Raw genomic sequence first — 21,024 nt, 5'->3', positions numbered from 1 at the left:
TGAGTATATTGTTTTTCCATTTTTTTTTTCGTTTAAATATCAAAGCATGCAATTCATGAGTCGCGAGAACGCACGGCACGAGACACTGGTCTAAACAACGCTAAATAATAAATCGGTAGGACGATGTCGTTTCGCGTGGCAGCGATGCTTTTTCTGGCTTTCCTTTTTTGTGGTTAGAATGCAAAACGGCACGTCAAATTTTACGGAGGCCTCGCGGTAACTCGATGCAGCCTACTGCATCGAAATGATATTCGAAGCCAGAGTTCATTAATTGACCGTCACGTAATTTCTATTATCCTAGGGTCTAGGATAAGTAGACCAATTACCAGAACGAACTATTTCCGTTTTATAGTGTTTACGAACCATCGAAAGCTTCTGTTAGACAAAGCTCGAAAAAGAGCTGGTCAATCAACAAATCGTTCGAGTCAACGTTCCTCCGTGACGCACCAATTTGCAGCGAGTCACGAAGGTTTGACAGCCCTGTGTCCCTGTTTTGCAACTAACAGACTATGGCATGTGTTAGAGCTTACAGCTATTAATACCGAACATACCTGAGCAGAACAAATTATACTCATGAAAAATTGTTGCATGCTGATTGCATTGCAGTCGCGTACCTTTGTATGAAATCAGAGATATTCGCATGAATAAGAGGAATGTTAATAACGCTAAATTATATGCCAAATGAGTTGGTGTAGAACATGGTACAACCATTGGAAGATAGTGGAGATGAACAAAACATTATGCTTTGAAATGATAAAGTATGTATTGAGATTGCAAAATGAGGATGCAATGAAGAAACTTATAGGAAGTAGAACGTTAATATAATATAATGTTCGAGGAAGTTCTTAGAATTTACGAGACAAAATTATTTCTATATGAGTGTTTGTGACTCAGGCTGTAAGAAACAATTACACAGAATAATTAACGATGACGTGTCTGTGTTTTAAGTTTTGAAAGAGCAAATGGAAGAAGTTAAATGCTACGAGATAGGGTCAAAGATCCATTTTCCTTCTCCTAAAAATGTTATAAAGTTCTTGACTTGAACGAGAAGGTTATATTTAATTTTGGAAAGTCTTAAAACAGATCTAATTTATGAGTTCGTCAAACATATCTTAAAGAACCAACGTGCAAGTTTATGTGGCGCCATCTTCGATTAAAAACGAATACGTTTAGAACTATTTCAATCTTGATCGAATCAATAAGCACAAGGTAGTTCTATAGTTCTCTAAAAAATGCATTGGATGGACAAGTTTGACCAGTACTTCTAAGATAGCTCTACATAATTTAAGACAATAAGTTATTTAACATTACTCATTGACGTGGCACATAACGGTGAATAAATTTCATGTTCGTACCACTGAAGAGAATTTGTTCTCTCAGGTATCTTAGGTACTTGAATCAAGTTGATAGCTCCAATTAAAATGCTGCGACAGAATCAACGGGTATATTGAATGGTCGAAACACGCTTTCTTTTCCGTTAACTTTAAAAGTAGTATTCGAAGTTTCATTTCACACACGAGATCTTATCACGAGTATGAAAAAATAAAGAAGGTAAAAAGAGTCACCGCATTGAGAGCTCTCTGACACACAGATGAAACCTCGAATGTACCAAAAGTCTAATTCGTATTATGATCCACAATTAGAATACTGTACGTGTGCCGACTTGCGCCACCTGATAGAATTCCAAAGACGTGTTCCATTAACTGTTTTATGGGAAAGTAAATACGCGATTACCGACCATTACACAATCTTGAAACAGTTTTTCTCGAGCTATCCTACGGAAACGATTCAGTACGTTGCATAACTTACATACGTTACTCAGATTCAAGATGCACTAATTGGTTTCTGAATTTTCCCTTAGGTAAATTCGAAACTGTATTCATTCCCAGATGCGTATCTAATCAAATCCAAACTCGAAAGTTGCAATTCGTGTTCAGTACATCCAGCGTAGGAGCGTTGATAATGTCCCGTAATCTCTCGCTTGTAACAACGCTGTGTATTGTAGTTTAACAATAGTTTTCTTCACTCGGAGATTAATCGGCATGCGTTACTGGAAATAAGAATCGGTTGACGGACTTCGGCAAGCGAACATGTGTGCCATGACTTCTGGTCGCTTGAGTTTATAACTCCTTATATGGAAAATTATCACCGAGAACACGTTTTCTTGATTCACACAGTATTTAAAGCAGTCGTTCTGCTTTTTTAAAAATCCAGTTAAATTAAGATCATTAATTAAAAACTTCTTCGTGGTTGGTTCGTATCCGGGCATCTAATGAAAATAGATACCGTAACTTTTGTTGGCGTTTTGGTTGACTGAGCTTCAATGTACGAGCAATTCTCACTATGATCCGTCTTCATAAAGTTATGCGAAGGAAGACGAATGGATTCGTCGGAAAAAAAATAAACGGCGGTTAGCAAAAGCACGACTTATCGTTTTCTCAGATGTGTTGTGATTTAAAGTCCCCCTCATCAGCATTTGCTTCATCCTGACTTCATTTTTATTGGTTGACGATCTATCTATTTACATGGGAGTCATTGTTGTATAGCTGTAAGCCAGTATATCATACCAGCTATATGCTAGGCTATCACGAGAGCACAGGACTAACTTCGGTTGCGTCCTTGCAGTCTTGAATAGATATCTGAGCTAATTCGTGTATTACCTCTTCCTGAGTAGCTGTCTCGGATTTCTTTAATATCGTATATCCCTGTTGCACCTCCTCGTTCTCACAATTAGACTTAGCATTACTCTTCGCTTGTCCGTTCGTTCTTCGTTTACCCGATGTCTCTTCACTCGACATCCCTGGGTGAATTTTGAAGACGCTCTTGATGATGCTGTTCACCGTAGTTTGAGAACGTTTCGGACTATCGTTTTTCTGGTCGGAAACAAACCTAATACGAATCGTTCTATTGCTCTCTGTATTTTCTTTATGTTTGTTTCCCTTCATAACATTACTTTTTGACTTCGAATATTTCTGTTCGGGTAAATTCTGACCGTTTGGAACATCGACATTCTTAGTCTTCTGCACCTTTTCCTCCAAAGGAGCTACGTTCTCGGAAGAGTTCGGGGTATCTCGTCCGATAGTTGCCGAAATTGAATCTACGGTATGAGTATCATGTGGTTTCCTAGATGGCTCGAATCCCTCATTTTCGGAATCGTTGCTTTTCTTCACGTCTTCATCCAGATCCGTCACTTGAACGTTTTTTGGCTCTTCGATCGAACCTCTTTCCGTAGGTACTTTGTTATTATCCGCAAGCGAATGGTTAACCGTATTATCTTGCCTATCGCTTAACGGTAATTCCCTTTGTAACACCTTTACGGGACTTTTCGGTTTTGTGCTATTGTCGGAAGCATCTTTGTTTTGACAGTTTGTACAGGAAGATTGTTTGGAATGAGTGGGAGAATTCACTTGTCTTTTGCTGGCGTTATTTTTTTGAGCTATACCCATGTGCGGTCTGCCTAATCTCACAACGTTTATCGACGTGGTGTTATGAAGATTGAACGACGTTGGTGGTTCGTATTGAGGCATTAATTGAGCTCGATTTAAATGTATCTGTTGCTGCTGCTGTTGCGGCTGCATTCTATTATGTAAATCGAATTGCATTGTGTTATCCATTCGTTGCTGATAATTAATGTACGGTTGAAAAGGTGTTCCTAAATTTGTGTTCATATTTGGATTCATATTCGCGTTTGTGGTTGGGCCGTAAGAGTTCACATACTGGGGCACCATTTGTCTTGGCAATTGTTGAAACTGATACTGTGGACCTGGATACGCAGGACAGTTCTGTTGGGGGATGTTCTGTACTATGTTCTCTCTACCACGTTCTCTGTAGTTATAACGATCTTGTGCAATCCGTGGAACATTACCGTGATATTGCTGTGGCACTATTTGTCCAGACTGGTACATTTGGCAGTGCATACTTTCATTGCTCATTGCCCTACCATATGCTACGCCTGTATGATACTGAGGAGGCTGTGATGTGCACTCTTGCTGCTGATGATCCTGATACTCAGGATATAGGCGGACCATAGGTTGCGTATCGATCCAGGTCTCTTGTTGAGGAGGAGACTGTTCTAGATCCTGCCTAGCTTGTACCGCGTTCCAAACTTCTTTTAATTCGCCGGTAATATCTCGGTCCTTTAATATTGTATATTGTCGTGTGAAAACCACTCCTGTGTTCACTGTTTCCACAAAGTCTAGTAAAAGCTCAATTAAACTGGAACGCTTCTGCAGCAAAAATAAAGCCACACTAGAATAGATATAATTCTAAAGATTTATAGGGATGGTACCTTTGGATCTGGAGCATTTTTCCCATTGATTCTAAGAACTTCCGGATTAGCCATCACTGCAAATACAAGCGCTTCTGCTTTTGTACGAGGTGGCCTAACTCTCATCCCTCCATAAAGTGGCACAGGCTGAGAAGGTTTCAAAGGCATAGCAATTTTCTCCCAAGATAAAACATTTACATAACATGGGACTGCAGTACCCTAAAATAAAACACAATGATACAACTTATAAAAGCATGTCTACATTTGAAGTTTATATAATCTTTAAACGATAGATGCTTTGAACAACTGTGCAACAGCACACATTTTTCATCTTTCAAATAACCTGTACAATATAAATATACCTGTATAAAGTCTTGTATACACATATGAGGTTGAGGTGGATTTTTAAATAGACGAGCGCCATTGCGCTTCATTCTTGTGGTACCACCCTCAGTCATTTTGCAACTGAAAATAAGTAGCTATTGAATTATATATGTATAACTGCAATGAAATGGCCAGTCATTGATATTTCTCACAAATGCATTAAAATTCAGATAACGCGACACAATTACATTGAAAACAACGTTTAATATTAGCACCTTTACAACACTAAAAAAATCACGTATTATTTTTAATTTATTCAGTTATAATATCGCGTACGATAAAACTTCGCGACGAGAAAAAAAAACAACGCCAAACCAAAGCTTTTACAGATTCGATTCGAACAAAGAGTAAAATTACCAAAATATCGGCAGATAATTCGCATTACGGCATTACCACGCCGTGATTAGGAATAGTAGACGGGGTGGCTGAAAATTCTTAACAACAAATGTGGCGGAGCGAATGCGTCAAATTGCATGCTGGTATGTACACATATAACGCGTTGCCAAGTTTTTTAAATGAAAATAAAAAAGAGAATTTTTAGAATAGATGATCCCGATTACTAATTCGGTATTGGCAGTTGAGTTCGAAAGCGAGATAATTTGTGCGAGATCTCAGATCCATTAGAGCCCTCTCCCTGGCCTATCAACGTAGATTGTCAATATAACCTCAAAATACTTCAAGTTTACACACCAAATTTTCGGGCCGATCTAAACGAAAGGATTATTCGTGTGACGAAATACGTAACCCGAACACCATGTAATGCTCAATTACGTAAACTCACCCTACGAAGCTGTTTCACAAGTAAAAAACACTCAAACAACCAGGGACACGACACGATACATTATCGGACAGTTTCTGTGGAAAAGATCCATCGCTCCTTTTGTTTATTATTTTTCTGGAGTCTGCGCGATTAAAATGATCATAGGCGCTATGTCGCTCTATGTGTACGGCACTGGAACTAAAACTGACCAACATGGCCGAAACCGGAAATTTTACCTCTGCACTACTGTGAATCGGTCGAAAAAGTTACTAGATTCAATCTCAATTTTCTGTACGTTTAAACATTCGTTTTGGCCCTTATTACAGTGAACGGAAGCTTTTCTCTTATTGTAACGGTCATGTCGAATCTTGCGAAATCTTACGAATCCTGCGATTCAACTACAAAGGTAAAGTAGGCGAAATGTTTTTTTGTTTCTAATAGACTGTTATGCAAAACGTCTAGCACATTTATTGAAATGATTCGTTAATTTGTTTCGTTCTCCTACAGGTGTAATTCAGTTATTAAGTTCTGCGTCGTGTAAACATCTTTCTCAGCATCCGCTGTAATGGATCGGTGGCGAATGTGCATGTATAAATTACCGTATATTTCGCAACGCGTTTTTATTTCAATTACGGATCAGGTTACCACAATACGTATTCCACGATGTAACATGTTATTATTTTTGCTGGTTTCCCGTCGAATGATTCACCGACGTTTACCGTCCTCCTCGCATATTCCTATTTTACCATTCCACGATAACACGCACTGCGAACGATGTTACGGTAAGCAGAAAAATGTATGTATATCATTACGCAGATTACATTTTCACTGATCTTTATTATCATGTTTCACAGTTTGATACACTACTTTCCGCCGACAGTGAAATTCAGTACTTGTGTGGTACGATTTACCGAAAATAAAATAAATGCGGCGCGAAACCTTAGCTTGTGTCATTTGGAATAACGACCGTTTTTTTTTGAGTAACCAATTTTGGTGGACAAATCGTTTATTTACGGCTTGTTGAACTTATCTATATCATTTTTAACTTCATATTTGTTTACGTAATCTTTATGATTATATAGGTAGTAAAATGATTTTATTGACATTTATGTTATAATGTTTTTATCCTCACTCAATTGCAATAGAGAAAGAAGATAGCACAAAGGTTATGTTCTGGGGATAATTATATCAAAAACATTTTATAAATTACTTAATTCTTTCAGATAACATTTCGATGAAATTGTCCTACGTTGGACTACTTTTATAAGGAAGATTTGATGCGTTTCGTGACAAAAACGAGTAGGCGATGTTTAAAACGATGGAAACAATTTTTAATTTATATAAAGATCCTCATAGTTTAATAACAGCGAATGCCATGAAAAGATATTGACTTTTGCGACTGGTCGTGAGACAGTCATTTAATTAATATTTTCAGCAACGAAGCGGATATTATAATATTATAAAATAATTGTTGCTCATTTCACGAACTATTTGCAATTTTTCAGGAAGACGCGTTATAAGCGATCCACCCGGTGAACCAGTCCAGGACAATATAATCATATTGATGGAAAAAATAGGTACGACGGAGTTTACCAACCCCATTTTTTGTGGGGTTATTACGACCACGGCGAGGTCCGAAAAGAAAGAAGGATAGAAATTTGCTAAAAGTGTCTCGGCCAAATGACGAGACTAAAAGGCTTCAGTCGTAATTGCCAGCAGTTGGTGTCCCGCGAAGCCTATAATTTATTACAGAAGCTCGTGAAGTTTTCCACCGCGTCCTTACCCCTCCCATTTCGCCCCCCTCGCCCATCGTCTCGTCTTATTACTAGCAAATTTATTTATGGCTCGATTATCGCGGGGCGAGCACAGTGAGAAACACGCGCGTCGATTCCGTGGTCCCATGAGCGCGGGCCCGGGCAGAAAAAATCCAGTACCAGGTCGGGCCAGGCGCTGGAACACGCTGTAGAACGCGAGCGGCATGGAAGACTGTAGTTAGCGACTATTAATATCATCGATCGGGATCGATAGTTGCCTTCGAGGCGTCATAATGATACGGTGGGATCGAGACCGGACCTCATCCCGATGCTCTTCCGATATGCCACGTACACGCGTTGGTAACCGACCAGCACGAGTGGCGCCACTAACAATCCGCAAGACTCTCCCCCGGCGGAATAAACTAACGATAACTTATTTCGAAAACGTTTAATTGTTATTCCATTCGTTGATCCGACGGACCCGGTGCACGTCGATTCCGGTGACTGCGCGTGCATCGCTACCAATTAACGCGGAACCTGTCGGGGTAACAATGTACTTCGGGCAACTGACTGGTTCCAATGCTACACAGTTCACTTGCCAACCCCATTAACCACTCTTAGTACCACCTACAGTTCTCATAATACGAGCCAACGTTCGGAAACAACTGTGCTTGACCAAACAATTCCGAGGCAAACATTCGGTTGCTTGTGGAGAGTCGGTCTATTTGCGCCAGCGTTTGCCGAACGCGAAGTACGCTAAATTGTAGTTTCGATGATGGAGACTCGTTCGGGTTCCGTATCGTTGACACCGAGCATCGAGAAGGTATTCTAACTTGGAACTTTAAAAGAATCTCATTTTTTACAACACGTATAATATTATTTCTTACAATAGCTTGCGTAACATTAAATATAATTATTTTCTTATTATATAAAATAATAAATACATTTATTAAACATAGTCTGATAAAATTTCTCAGCATCGACGCAAATGCATATTGTGAGAAATTTATGCCGCATACACTTGGTATACATCTTGTACACAGTTCGCATACCGTCGCGTATAGTCTGATATATTTACTACATATCGCAATTGCGTGAACTTTTACAGACCAGTGATCTACGAGGGAAAGAAATGAGAAGGACGCCACCTGCAGCAGCAGGCTCCCGTCATCTCTTGGGGATAGACGGTCGCGGCACCGGTATCTCGACTCTATCTTCGGTTTTAATTACGGTGTTCGCGCCTGCTAAACAATTATCTTCGAACGGTCGGCGTGCAGGGTCAGTTCGGTACGCGCGCGCGCGCGCGCGCTCGCGCCAGGCCTCGCATCGTCTCTCCTTTTATTTCAACGACGTGTAGGCACTGTAACACACAGGCCCCCATCGCGTCGGTCGGCGAACGAAGAGAGGCAGACTACGGCCGGCCGAGGGCCGCAGTCTCGTGCAATTTTCATCGAGTGGGTGGATACCCATTATTTCGCATTACAGACTCCTTACGGGGCACCGATCGCTCCGGCCCCGAATCGCGGCCTATCGCGACTTTGCGTTACATTCGCGCCTCTTCCGCCTGTTAACGCTTTCTCGCGCCGCAGCTCCAATCATCCGCGCGACGGAGAGGAAAGCCGGGCGGATTTCTGCGGCGACCCGTAAAACCCCGCCCGTGAACCGTAATTTCGAGAGCTCGTTTTTCATGGAAACCGACTCGTTAAAAACGTTCGCTCGATGCGCGCCGCGTCGATGTTTCTATAAAAAAAATCGAACATCGTCTCGAGCGGTTATTAAATGCTCGAACGACGGTCGAGGTTTCTGATGATTAATCGTGATTTTCACGTGCTTCGTTAACGCGCTCGCGAATTTAATGCGCGACCGCTATGGACCGAGACATTCTTATAGTAATTTTTATCGAATTTTTATAGAATATTTTACTTGGTTGATTTGTATGTAAAACGCAGCGTGTTGTAAGAGTTAACATTAAATTTATCTGAAAACTTTTCATAGAAACATTTACAATAACAGCGAAAAGGTTCCAGTCATTTTGATTGGTTGATAGTTCCAGAGTTAACAAAGTCTAATCGTTCGTAACCGCTTAACGATAACTATGTCCATACGCGCGAACACATATTGTCAGCGATCGAATGAAAACAGGAATCATCGGATGTGGTATAAGTCAACATCGATAAATAAACATTGTCTATGCGGACTGGGCGCGTGGGTGAGGAAATATTGTCTGCGGAGTTCGTTGCGAATGAAATTATCTCGGCGAGGAAGCGATTGTCGATGAAACGAGGCGAAGGTGATCCTTTTCTAACCAAAAGGACGGGGAATTTGTTTGAACAGAGAGCTCCGTCGCATCGGTTCAACGATTTCTCGGATGTGATCCGTGCGAGATCGAAAGAGAGGCGAGTTAGAAAACGAGCATGCGAAAGCAAGAAGAAAAAAAGTTGCGAGGGAAGCGAAACCCCAATCTAGCCAGGTGCGCCGAGCACGATGGTGCGCGCGTCTCCCTCGGCCGTTCAAATGAACCGTGGGACTCCTTATGAAAATTAATTAACATATCGATCGGTACCGGTGCGCATCGGCTCGCGAGCAGCGTTGAAAAACAAAGTCTGCGAGAAAAATCGTGACGGTAGAGAAGCGAAAACTGAAGCGGAGAATCGCACGAAATTGAATCGTCGACGGTTATGGGATCAAATTAGAAATACTTTATTGGAATTATCTCTGTTTGCTAAAAATTAGAATTTAATTTATTTACTATAAAAAGAACTGAAAAGAACCGTGATTGTTTGCGAAATGACGAATTTTCGTCGCGCGGACGAACATGCGTTAACGAGACTTAATTGTTTTCAAGCAGTAATCGGAGCCCATGAGACGAAACTTGGTTACTGAAATTGACTATTATATTGAACTTGATCCCATTCCTATCGACAGCGTCGGTGTTATGTATGGTATTATGTAACACGATCTTTAATCGCCGTATGAAATCAACGAAACGAGCATCGACGCGCCCGTTATGTTTCCGTGACACGAGGCGGACCGATTCCCGTAAAAGTCGAACCAGCCATTGTAATTAATTCACACCTACGAACGGTGTAAGGTAAATCTTCGTGATCGGTAGACGGTGAACCGATCGAGACCGCGGCTACAAGTTTGCCCGATGAGGATCGAACGGCGCCAGTGATTAATAAACAAAACGCGCGCGAGTACATTGTTGGTTCGAAGTACAATGCGGTCTTGGCAATACGAATTTTTGTTAATGCACAGTGCTGTCTGGTTATCAATCTTGGTATACTACGACTGCGACCTCTTATTTTCAATAGGATTGGTTGTTGATTTAGTTAAATATGTCAATAGACGATTCTAGTTTCAATGGAATATTTAGTTACTTAAAAATAATAATTCCTGCTATTCTATTCTATTTCGAATACCTTTTAAAGTCTTTTTTTAATCGAAATATTTATTTGAATTAAAATGTTCATTTTTATTTCTTTTCGATCCAACATTTCGTACGAGCTTATTAATTTCGCGTTCATCGAAAAAACGAAATATTGGTACAATCTTACATCTGATCTCGCGTCCAAGGAATCTTTAAATTGTTTATTCGCTGTATCACTTTGGAAACCGTCGGTAGACGATCGTAAACTTCGTCGATATTACCGTCAACGTCATGAAGGAAATTGCTTCTTTTCACGAATACCGCGCATTCTTTAATGAAACGAAACAAATGGCGGTGGGTAAATACTTCTGAATGTCAACGTATATGGAGGGTGTCTTGTAACAGGTGGTGTGGCTTCGAGGCGACGATGCAGCACGGCAATAAAACGAGCGAGACAAAAAAAATGCTTCTTTCGGGGCCTTGGTGTTCGGACGAGGTCTCCGAGACCGAAGCTTAGCTTCGATTTAATAATTAAAGGAATTTGCACAACAGACCTCGACAGAGGAATTTATTTTTAGGAGACCAGTTTGAATTGTTTTATCTGCGTATTTAAGCTGTGTATTGTTTCAAAAGCATTTGAGAAAGAATTTTCTTCGCGCATAAAATCTCGTCATTGCCAACGAGAAATTGTTTAAACTTTCAAACAAGTTTTGTACCCTAATTACAGCGGGCCACTTAACTCTAAATTATTACAGATGTAATAGAACTCATTTACTGCCAAAAACAAGGTACAATCTTAACTAAAAGAAGACCTTGCCAACAGCGAGCTTCACAAACAACAATGTCTAAAACTTGCACGAAGCTACCTTATACTTTATACTAAAATTTTATAATTATTACACAACAGTGAAAAGGCAATCATAATTTATCAAACCTAAAACAATATTTACAACTTTTCGTCGTTATGTAATAATTATAAGATAATTTATTAAAGAAGCAAAATTAATTTATACAATGCAATTAACGCATTTAAAATTGTTATTTACAGAAACAAAAGGATAACAACCCTCGGACTCGCGCCGAAAAATTCGAGGTGGTACAGCGCGCGCAAAAGAGCGGAAGAAAAAGAATCGACGTCCCACGATTCGATCTCGTTTACATTGTTTATCGGGTTTCGTGCGAGCACCGCGGGGACAAATATATCGGGCATGCTCGGCTACGATTAGGAAGGATGTCTCGGATAATATAATAACGAGAGGAAAAAAGGAAAGAGAGGCATGTAGAATATAAAAATAAATAGTCGGGGAACGGAGAACCCCGACGTGCCACACGCAGAGACCACGCGAGACGTGTTTATAGTAATGAGCCTTGTCGTTATTTGTCCAGCGAAAGGGATTTATCGAGATACCTTGTGAGATCTTGTTGCTCGATCTTCTTCTTCTTCTCCTTCTTCCTTCTTCTCCTCCGCCTTCTTCTTACTCTTCGTCGCCGTCGTCGTCCACGTCCCTTCCTTTCTCCCCCCCTCGCTTCCACCGGAACGCGACGTCTCCTTATTTTCTGCTTCGTCCCTTGGACTTTCTTTCCACCCGGGTCCCCGTGTCCGACTGACGGCCATTCAATTCTTCCCGCGGCGGGTTTCGCAAGCGATCCGAGTAATATGAAAGGTTCGATGTCGCCGGCAGTTTTACTCGCGTTTGAAAAATCGCCGGGGACGCGATCCACCGCGGAATTTCGTCCATGGTATTCGCTATGTAACAGAAACTACGCGCAGGGTTGTGAAGATATGGTTTTTCCGCGGCGCGAAAGTTATGGCGGTTCTTTTGATTGGCGCCTCTCTCTCTCTCACGGCGGGGACTGGTCGATTTTATAGTGCGCCGTAGCGGTGTCTACGGAGACGTTCGAATTATCCTCGAGCGTGGTCCGCTGGCGGATCGTTGCGAGCTCGGACTCGTGGGACGAGATTTGGAGTTACTAGATTTTAATTTTTCTGTTCGCGCTATTGGAGAAACAAATCGCGCGTTTTTGCAATGATAACCGTTGTAATTTTATGGTTTTTATAGCTATTTTTAACGTTCGGTTAATTTATAAGGGGATTCATTTTTTGCAATTCGAGTGCTGACTCTGTCGATACTAATCAAAATTGTTGTATCGTGTGGGTAAATAATGTTTACATTCTCGAACCTGTTTTATATTTAAAAAACAAGGTTCGATTTTATATGTACCAAATGTAATAAGTGATATTAGTGATATTAAAACCATAAGTGATTTATTTTGGATTTAGGATTAAAACCATTTCGAATACAGTGAAACCAGAATGAAAATGATTTTTTAATTTCTAGCAATTTTTAAACACGATGTTATCATATTATCTTTAATATAATTTATTATATTCTGTTTTGGAATTTATATTTATCATAAGAAAATATTATTAACGTGTCAGTATTATATACATCTGGTACATTAATAATATTCTACTAGTATTATATCTTTACATAGTTAAAAATAGGTATATTGTAATAATAATAATGTAACAATAATAGCGTAATATTAATGTAATAGTAATTTATATATTGTAATAATTAAAAATTTTAATGGATTGATGCTCAATATTATACGGGCCAAGTAGCGTTATCTGCTAAACTGGTATCTAGTGTACTAGCTATAGTATCTTACTTTAGTATTTTACTATATATCTCACTATAGTAATAGATACTTCTATTAGTCTACTAGTATCTAGCGTCATATAACATCGACTATCTACTATAACAATCTAGTATAAATAAATAAATTCTGCTGCATAATTAATCTTAAAAGTAATTAACTACTTGGCCGACAGATCCGGTAACAAATGTTTTAAAAATGTTCAACTAATTAGCAACGGTCGAGGATTATTTCGCTCGCCGTTTCGAACGAAGGATGAAACAGAAAACGTATAAATAAATGAACGCCTCTCGATTCATCGTTCACCGGAATGATAAAGCGCCGGTGTCCCGTTTTTCGTGGATCTTGCGTATCGTCCGGTCCCGAGGGACACAAATCATCGGAATCGTCACGCATTAAGAGCGTATTACAGTGATTGGAAAGTGATAACCGTAATAACCGCTCCGAGATCGTGTAGCCGTGGCCAGTTCACAGATGTGTGCGAGAGTATATAGCGAGTATATAGCGAGCGCGTATATGTGTGTGCGAGAGCATGCCGGCCGAGAAGGCGTCGACCGATCAGAGAATCAGCTTTAAATCGCCGATAATTTCTTTCTCCGTCCTCGTCCGTCGGGACGGCAGGACGTGCCTCGGGTATCCAGTGTGCCAGGTACACCGGGTGATCGGCTCGTAAAATTTTGTGACATCCAAATTATCCGAATGCAAATCCGTACGCCCATGCCGCCTAACCAACGGCGATTATTAGATATTTGCCTTGTACGCGGCAACATTGTCCGGGAATCTCTGTCCGTGTACGAAAAAGAAATTGGCCCCGCAAAATTTATACGGAACATGTTCGCGAAATACTCGATCCTTTCGCGGCGATCGGACATTGTTTATTCGTTTTGTGATCGGGGATGCATATTTATTAACCCTTCGCGGTCGCAGCCATTTCAACTGGAAATCCAAAGTATTTGCTTTAGACTCGCAGCGTGAACATTTTTATATAACTTGGAGCAGTTTATACATTATGGAGCTTGTGACTTGCGCAACAGTTAACAGCTCTTGACAATTTTTCGAATACGAGTAAATGTGATAGAAATTATTTTGAAACGTTGCATAATAGTAGTAAACCAGTAAAAGCAAAGTTTTAATTATTTCTCAAAATTGCACTGAAAAATATATTTAACAAGTTAAGTAGTTTTTATATAGATTTTACAGATAGTGTCAAAAAATGGACGAATGAATATTTATTAAAGCAGAATCTGTTTGAATCGAATAATACAGTTAACCACTTCCATTATTATATTTATCCAGTCGAATTAACAGCAAAGATTTTTAAACGGATTTATCAAATACAACGGTCGGCGAGGTTCTAAAATAATTCTGTAAATTGAAGGAAATAGAAATATGCCTGTTAATTAACTAAAGATAATAGCATTAACTGACAGATGGCGAGAATCGCGAGTTTCGATAACTGTTTTCAAAACTATTAGCTCCGAGGTGACAGAAAATTTGTTATTCGGTATAATCTCAATGAAAGTCCATTAAGCGAATCGATACATTAGGCGCGTAGTATTATAAATACTAATTAATACTTTGTGTCCGTTTCAGGATACAGCCAACTAAAATATTATACAATATATAAATTAGCGCGTCAACTGTGGTGACCTGCTTTAAAATCGTCAGCTCAAATATCTAGCTTTCCCATTTTTTTTCCTTTCTTTTATCGTATTATAGGTAACGATGACGTCACCGAAAACGCGTATAAAAAAAAAATAATAAAAAAAAATTATACTTTTAATTTATTTTATTTAAATCTATCCCGGACTATGTACATGTACATAACCTCTATGTAACACAAAAGAGCCTTACCAGCCTGTTAAAAAAGAATAATAACAATGTAACCCGCTCGACTCGCGATATCCTCGGAGAGGAAACATTCGGCCGCAAAAGGGCTCGCAAAGTTGATTTTTTGTAAAACGCGCTATTTTTTAATAAATAGCGAACAGCGCGAAAGTAGAATGTGCGAAATTCAAGGGCCGCCCGTCTATACATATATACATTCCGCGGACGAGCGCGATACCTATTCACCTGTGGGACTTCCGGCTGTGCCGGCGCAAATCACCGGAATTGTCGCACATTACGGGCGTATTACAGTGATTCGCCCGACGAGATAGCCTTAATAACGAGGCAACAAAGTACATGTGTGTTGGGGGGCAGGGCGGGGAGGCGTCGACCAGGCAGAAAATCATCTTTAAACCGCCGATAATTTCTTCGTTCGTCCTTTCTCTCGCCCTCCGGCCGGACGACGGCCGGGGGTTGCTGTCGGGGGGGGGGGGGGGGGGGGGGGGGGGGGGCAAGGGCCGGAGTGGAGAACGGAGAAGGAGATTAAGAGAGGGAGAGAGATAGATATAGATAGATAGAGAGATATAGATAGCTAGATAGATGATATAGATGGATGGATAGATAAAGAGAGAGAAGAGGAGAAAAAGGATGAGGATAGATGAGAAGAAAGGAGATGATAGGAGCCTAGAGAAGAGGCAAGAAGAGTGTATAAGAAATGAAGAAGAGAGACGGACCCAGCGAGCACCAAGGAGCGGAGAAGAGGACAGAGAAGAAGAGAAAGAGAAGAGGTAAGGAAGAGGCGACAAGAGAGATGAGAAGAAAGGAGTTGATAGGAGCCTAGAGAAGAGGCAAGGGAGACGGAGTCAGCGAGCACCGAGGGGCGGAGAAGAGGATGGAAAACAAAAGAAAGAGAGAAGAGTAGGAAGAAAGAAATGGAGAGAAGAGAGAGGAGAAGAAAGGAGACTAGTGAAGAGGCGAGGAGGGCGGTTAAGAAGAAAAGAGAAGAGGCACGGAGGGCGGTCAAGAAGAAAAGAGAAGAGAGAGACGGAGTCGTCGAGCACCAAGGGGCGAAGAAGAGGACAGAGAGAGAGAGAAGAGGAGAAGAGACGATGCGAACCTAGAGAAGAGGCGAGGGTAAGAAGAAAAGAGAAAAGAGGATCAAGAGAGGGAGAGAGGGAGAGACGTGGTCGGGTAGAAAGGTGTCCGTAAGTATATCGCAGGCACGAGGGTCACGAGCGGCTCGTTCGGGGCCCCGGTTACGGTGTGATCTTATTATACCGCAAACCGATGATGACCGTGTTTAGGTGTTGGCTTGCCAGATTTAAGAATACACCGGGGCGCCCCTTCTGCATCGACGATTATGGTAACGAGGCCTCTTTAGTCACATTGACGTACACCTTATTCGCGCGTTCGCCCGTTCCACGGGGCGCTATCTCATGCGAGCCGCTTTGCACGGGGCCCCGGCTTATAACGCCGCGCGCATACCGGTTCCGAGCGGTTTACCCGGTGCGCCTACTCTTATTGAAACTTTGTGGTCAACGCGACGACGGATGCTCACCGCGGCGGACTGTCAAAAAGCGTTAGGACTAGGCTGCGCACCACGTGCGAACCTGTCGAAACGACGACGTGGAGTCGTCACGGGAAATTCGGAGAAAGGGATCTGTCGAGGCGTCGGTCGGACCCTTGAGCCAACATGGCCGAAGGTAGGATTTCTTCTAAGTACCGGATGTGAACGGCTGCACGTGTACGCGTCCGCCGATTGCCATTTTACACAACTTATGATGGTTGAGGCGAGGATGATAGTTTTATCAGCGTTAAATTTATGCGACGCGTTCGAGACAAAATGTCGGTTCCGCAGTTTGTACTTTGAAATTGTTGGTTATGTATATGTTAGGTATATAATATGTATGTGAAAATGTTATATAGTATATGATGTATGATCTGTGATATATTCATATTATTTAACGTATAAATAATCTAATGCTTCTGTGATCTCTAGCTTGTAAAGCGCCGCAGGTTAGTTTTAGTTTGTTTAAAGCAGTTTATGTGGTAGCTAAAAAACGCTACGAATATTTTCATCAGAGAACTATAGTTCGTGACGAAATGAACCACACACCCCCCGGGAATTTGTTAATTTTTATTTAACCCCCTTAGTACCCATCGATGGAATCATCTGTATCTAAGTAAAATATGCTAAATTTTAAACACTTAATAGAATTTTACGCATTTAATATAATTTGGTAAATATCTGTTAATTTACACTTATTTATATGTAATAAATATACGAGAGCTCTACTGTACTTTATTATACATTTTCAACTGTACAGTTGAATTTTTAATAACATAACCTGACATAACCTGGCATACTCTGAACTAGATTTACGCGAACTTACAAGTCTCACAACTGCATTCTCAGTACTTCCGAAAGAGTGTCTATCGTGTTCGCGGACTAAATAAATAATTTATCACTTTTTTTGAAAAAAAGCACTTGTATCGGTTCGATTTCGCTCTCCATTGTACGTGCAGCGTATCATGTGCATGCTTAGTGTATACAATAACATCCTCGCGCAGGTATTTATGCCGGAAATGAATACGTTTTATTTTCGATCTTTCTTCCTTCAATAACGGCGATATTATCGTTATTTAAATTTCGAGTAAAGCTAAACAACCAACACAATCAATTTTAACGCACATGCGAAAAACATTGTTCCGAATATCGTTTCCCCTATAAAATGTTTAATTCTCTAGGCCGCGTGCGCCGGTGAAACGGAATATTCCGCAGCCTGATTTTTGTTTATTTATTATCGGGTGATACGGAGAAACGAATTTTATTTCACAACATGTTTGCCAATCGGAAGCCAAACTCATCAACTCTACGTTTTCTAAACTGCAGCATGTTGTTGCCCAAATACATGCCGGGTATTAAGTTTCCAGAAACAAATAACTTCGTACGTAACTTTATTTATTTATTCGAGAGATGTAAGTATAGCGTATGCGTGTGCGTTTGCGTATGTATATATTGGGTTCAACGATGCACGTGTTTCCAATAATTCAGGTATGTTCGGCGCATCGTGTTGTTCGAGTTGAAGGCAAAAATTAAGTAATTGTACCGAGAAGTTTGTTAACGTGGATTAAAAGATATAGGAAATTGAAGAAATGCTATTTTGGAATAGAAATAAAACATGCGATTGAATTTAGAAATATGCGTAACATATATATTTCATCAGTTGAAAAATGACGTTGGATATAAACAATATGAAAACCTTATTATGTTCATATTTTGATCGCAAAATTTTGAGAAATTGTTTCCTAACATCTCTACTTTTCATCTTATCAAATTAAGAGAAAAAATTATTAACGTCCGAGAAGCTCAGCTATTTTTTAAAACAGTGAATTCATCTAACCTTCTCTATCAAATACTATACACATACTATACAATACTAATTGAACACCTAACCTTCATCGACTGTACTCGTTCCGAATAATGGAATCCTAAACATTGAAAGAGGTTCAGGATACTAACCGTCGTCGATTTCAGCAACGTTGTTTTCTAGGTTGCAGGTAGAGCGGTGCAAACGATTCGATCGTTATCGGAGAAGGGGTCACGTGTACATTCGAGTGTTCGGATAAATTAAAAAAAATTGATTTGCACGGAAATCAGACGCGGGAGCAAAGGGGCACGCTGGTGGCTTCACGAAAACGGGGGAGCTTTTGTACTTAATTATCGGTGCAACCAGACCTAGCCGTCAGAAAACAGACCAAATTGAATTACATACCCCCCCTGCACGGAGATCAATGCAATTCTATGAGCGTTGTTCACCGGGAACATGCGTAAACAGCGTGCACGAGTTGATTACTATAGCGGAGGAAGTATAGGAATATTAACGTTCTTTCGTAAAAGAATTTAAATATACTGATAGCAAGGCTAAATAAACAAGTAATAAGTTAATAAAATTATAACTTAACAAACCAAAAAATTCCTCTTTTATTTTTGTAAATGATATAAAATTATAAAAAGCACGTAATTATACATTATAAGTTCGTAGGAAATTAAAACAAGACGCGAAATATTTCGTACATAATATTCTGATATTTAGAATTTTTTCTGTGATGCGGCACCCTAAATAAAAAAAGAAAAGGAAAATTAACTAATTATGTTAAGTTTATAATATTGAGATAAAATAATATAAACCTATTTTGTGCTAACTATTTTGTGAAATACAAACAAAATAAGCACTTTCAAAAATTATGTACTTTCCTAAAATTGTTGAAATTGTTACTGCGACAGTCAAAGCGTTAATTGTATATGTACTTATTATGGAAGCACTTGTGAAACAACTTTTCATCTCATTTAGACTCCGACTAATTACCGACATAACATTTCCGAATACTTTGACGAACAGCACTGTTACGATGCGCACGTGACCCCCGGCCCGACCAATCGGCTCGCGGTGTATAGCGCAACTCGGTATCGTGAGATTTCTCACGAATTGTCCAGGCATCAGTTGCCGTGGGGTTGGCGTCGACGAGGGTGGAGGAGGTGTTCGACGTTTGTTGCCGGTACGCGCAGACGCGTTAATGGCCGCGCGAGGGCCGAGGCCTCGATGTCATTCTCTTGTTTGCGATGTGTTGTTGCCGGTATGAGATATATCCGGCCTAATGACAGGCCACGCCGTGCCGCCGTATGCGAACCCCGTACCCTGCAGCGGTGTTCTTTCTATTCCGAATCTTCCTTTTCCGAAGAGCCGTGCTGCGGCCGCGACGCCACAAACTTTCCCCGCGTCGTCAACGCCATTTTTCTTCTGCACGGAACGAGTCTCGTTGACCTTGACGATTCTTTGCTTGACCTCGTTGATTATTAGACTGCTACAGCGGCGAAAAAGGCCGATTTATCAGTTTAGAAATTATAAAATATATAAATGAATTATTTGGTATTATTTCTTGAGCTGGACTCTAGTTGGCACAGGAAATAAAGCAAATTTTTATTCGAAGGGTTAATTTCAGTACAAAAGTATTTGTTACTTGGAGGTTTAAATAAAAGATTTATATAAAATATTTTTATATTTATATATATTTTATTACATTGTTATCCATCCTGCCGTACTTTGACGAGTCCAACTCGCGATGGAAATCACTAGTAATAAATTATTAAACATAGATGTCATTCTGTTTTTTAAAACTGGAACAAAATTCTAAATCCCTAGTTATTAATATTTAAGTATTCGCGTAAATTCAGGCACGGAATATACATTAACGTTCTGTCCCTTCTAAGAAATTATAGCAATTGAAAAATTCCAAATCGTAGCGGCTGCGAAGAAACTGGTACGGCAAGAGGTTAGATGGACTCGTAAGCACGCACCATCGTCGCTACGCGGCACGCGTTACAGTTTCGTCGATGCTCGCGGTACAAAATATCGACGATGTCCAAGAGAAATAGGTGTTCTCGGCACTGCGAGCAACGGCGACAGCCTTAAATTGAATTCCGTGCAACGACGTCGTGGCGGCGCGCAAAGAGGCTGTTTCCAAGCCGTGGCTTGGCGGCCGTTCCTTCACATCGATCTCCCAATGGGGCAGACACCGCCGCCGCGTGGAATATTCCCCCTTGACAAAATCGGGATTTCTTTTTGCTAGAGCAACGGGGAAGAGAGATCGCCGCGGAAGATCGTATATCGCGCGTTCGGAGTGGCAAAGGTGGTGGTGGTGGTGGTGGTGGGTTTCCATCCGTGGGTCTCTCCCGCAACAAACCACAACGGCACACAAGAGAGGCTCTCTCTTGCCATTTTCCAAGGTGGCTGCTTTATTATTGGCACGGAGCCTTAAATCTCGTAGGCGCTCGTAGGCCGTGCTCGTCGAAGCCTCCTCCCTTGGCAGTCGAGTTGTTGCCGGCTATAATACATTATGCCTACCTAAGGCTGTTAGTGGCCACCTCGTGCTGGCGCGTTAAGTTATTAGAGAATCAATTACTCCTTGCTATTGTTTATGACGGCCCAAGGGTCTGACG

General features: G+C 40.7%; 1 protein-coding gene and 1 long non-coding RNA gene across 5 annotated transcripts; one reads left to right on the top strand and one right to left on the bottom strand.

The window, feature by feature from the left end:
- Positions 1-8: 8 nt before the first annotated feature.
- On the bottom strand, positions 9-5,543 carry LOC144472224 (uncharacterized). Of its 3 annotated transcripts, none has more exons than XM_078185137.1 (4): positions 5,433-5,543; positions 4,630-4,732; positions 4,289-4,486; positions 9-4,223 (listed from the first exon to the last, which is right to left on the bottom strand). In XM_078185137.1, the coding sequence occupies exons 2-4, from the start codon at positions 4,723-4,725 to the stop codon at positions 2,586-2,588; spliced, it is 1,932 nt and encodes a 643-aa protein (XP_078041263.1). In that variant the 5' UTR covers positions 4,726-4,732; positions 5,433-5,543; the 3' UTR covers positions 9-2,585. The 3 variants fall into 3 exon arrangements, with proteins under 3 accessions (XP_078041263.1, XP_078041261.1, XP_078041262.1); XM_078185135.1 differs by having other exon boundaries at positions 9-4,226; positions 5,433-5,541; XM_078185136.1 differs by lacking the exon at positions 5,433-5,543 and adding an exon at positions 5,009-5,086 and having other exon boundaries at positions 9-4,226.
- A 121-nt stretch (positions 5,544-5,664) lies between these two features.
- Positions 5,665-10,529, top strand: LOC144472225 (uncharacterized). 2 transcript variants are annotated; one of them, XR_013494401.1, is made up of 4 exons: positions 5,665-5,817; positions 5,919-6,193; positions 6,635-7,988; positions 8,274-10,529. It is a non-coding gene; the product is annotated as an uncharacterized LOC144472225 (long non-coding RNA). The 2 variants fall into 2 exon arrangements; XR_013494402.1 differs by lacking the exons at positions 6,635-7,988; positions 8,274-10,529 and adding an exon at positions 6,266-6,386 and having other exon boundaries at positions 5,666-5,817.
- The last annotated feature ends 10,495 nt before the right edge of the window (positions 10,530-21,024 follow it).

This window comes from Augochlora pura, chromosome 7 (genome assembly GCF_028453695.1).
Source record: "Augochlora pura isolate Apur16 chromosome 7, APUR_v2.2.1, whole genome shotgun sequence".
NCBI lineage: Eukaryota > Metazoa > Arthropoda > Insecta > Hymenoptera > Halictidae > Augochlora > Augochlora pura.
Note: the sequence above shows the minus strand (reverse complement) of the source record. Positions and strands in the feature narration are given on the sequence as shown.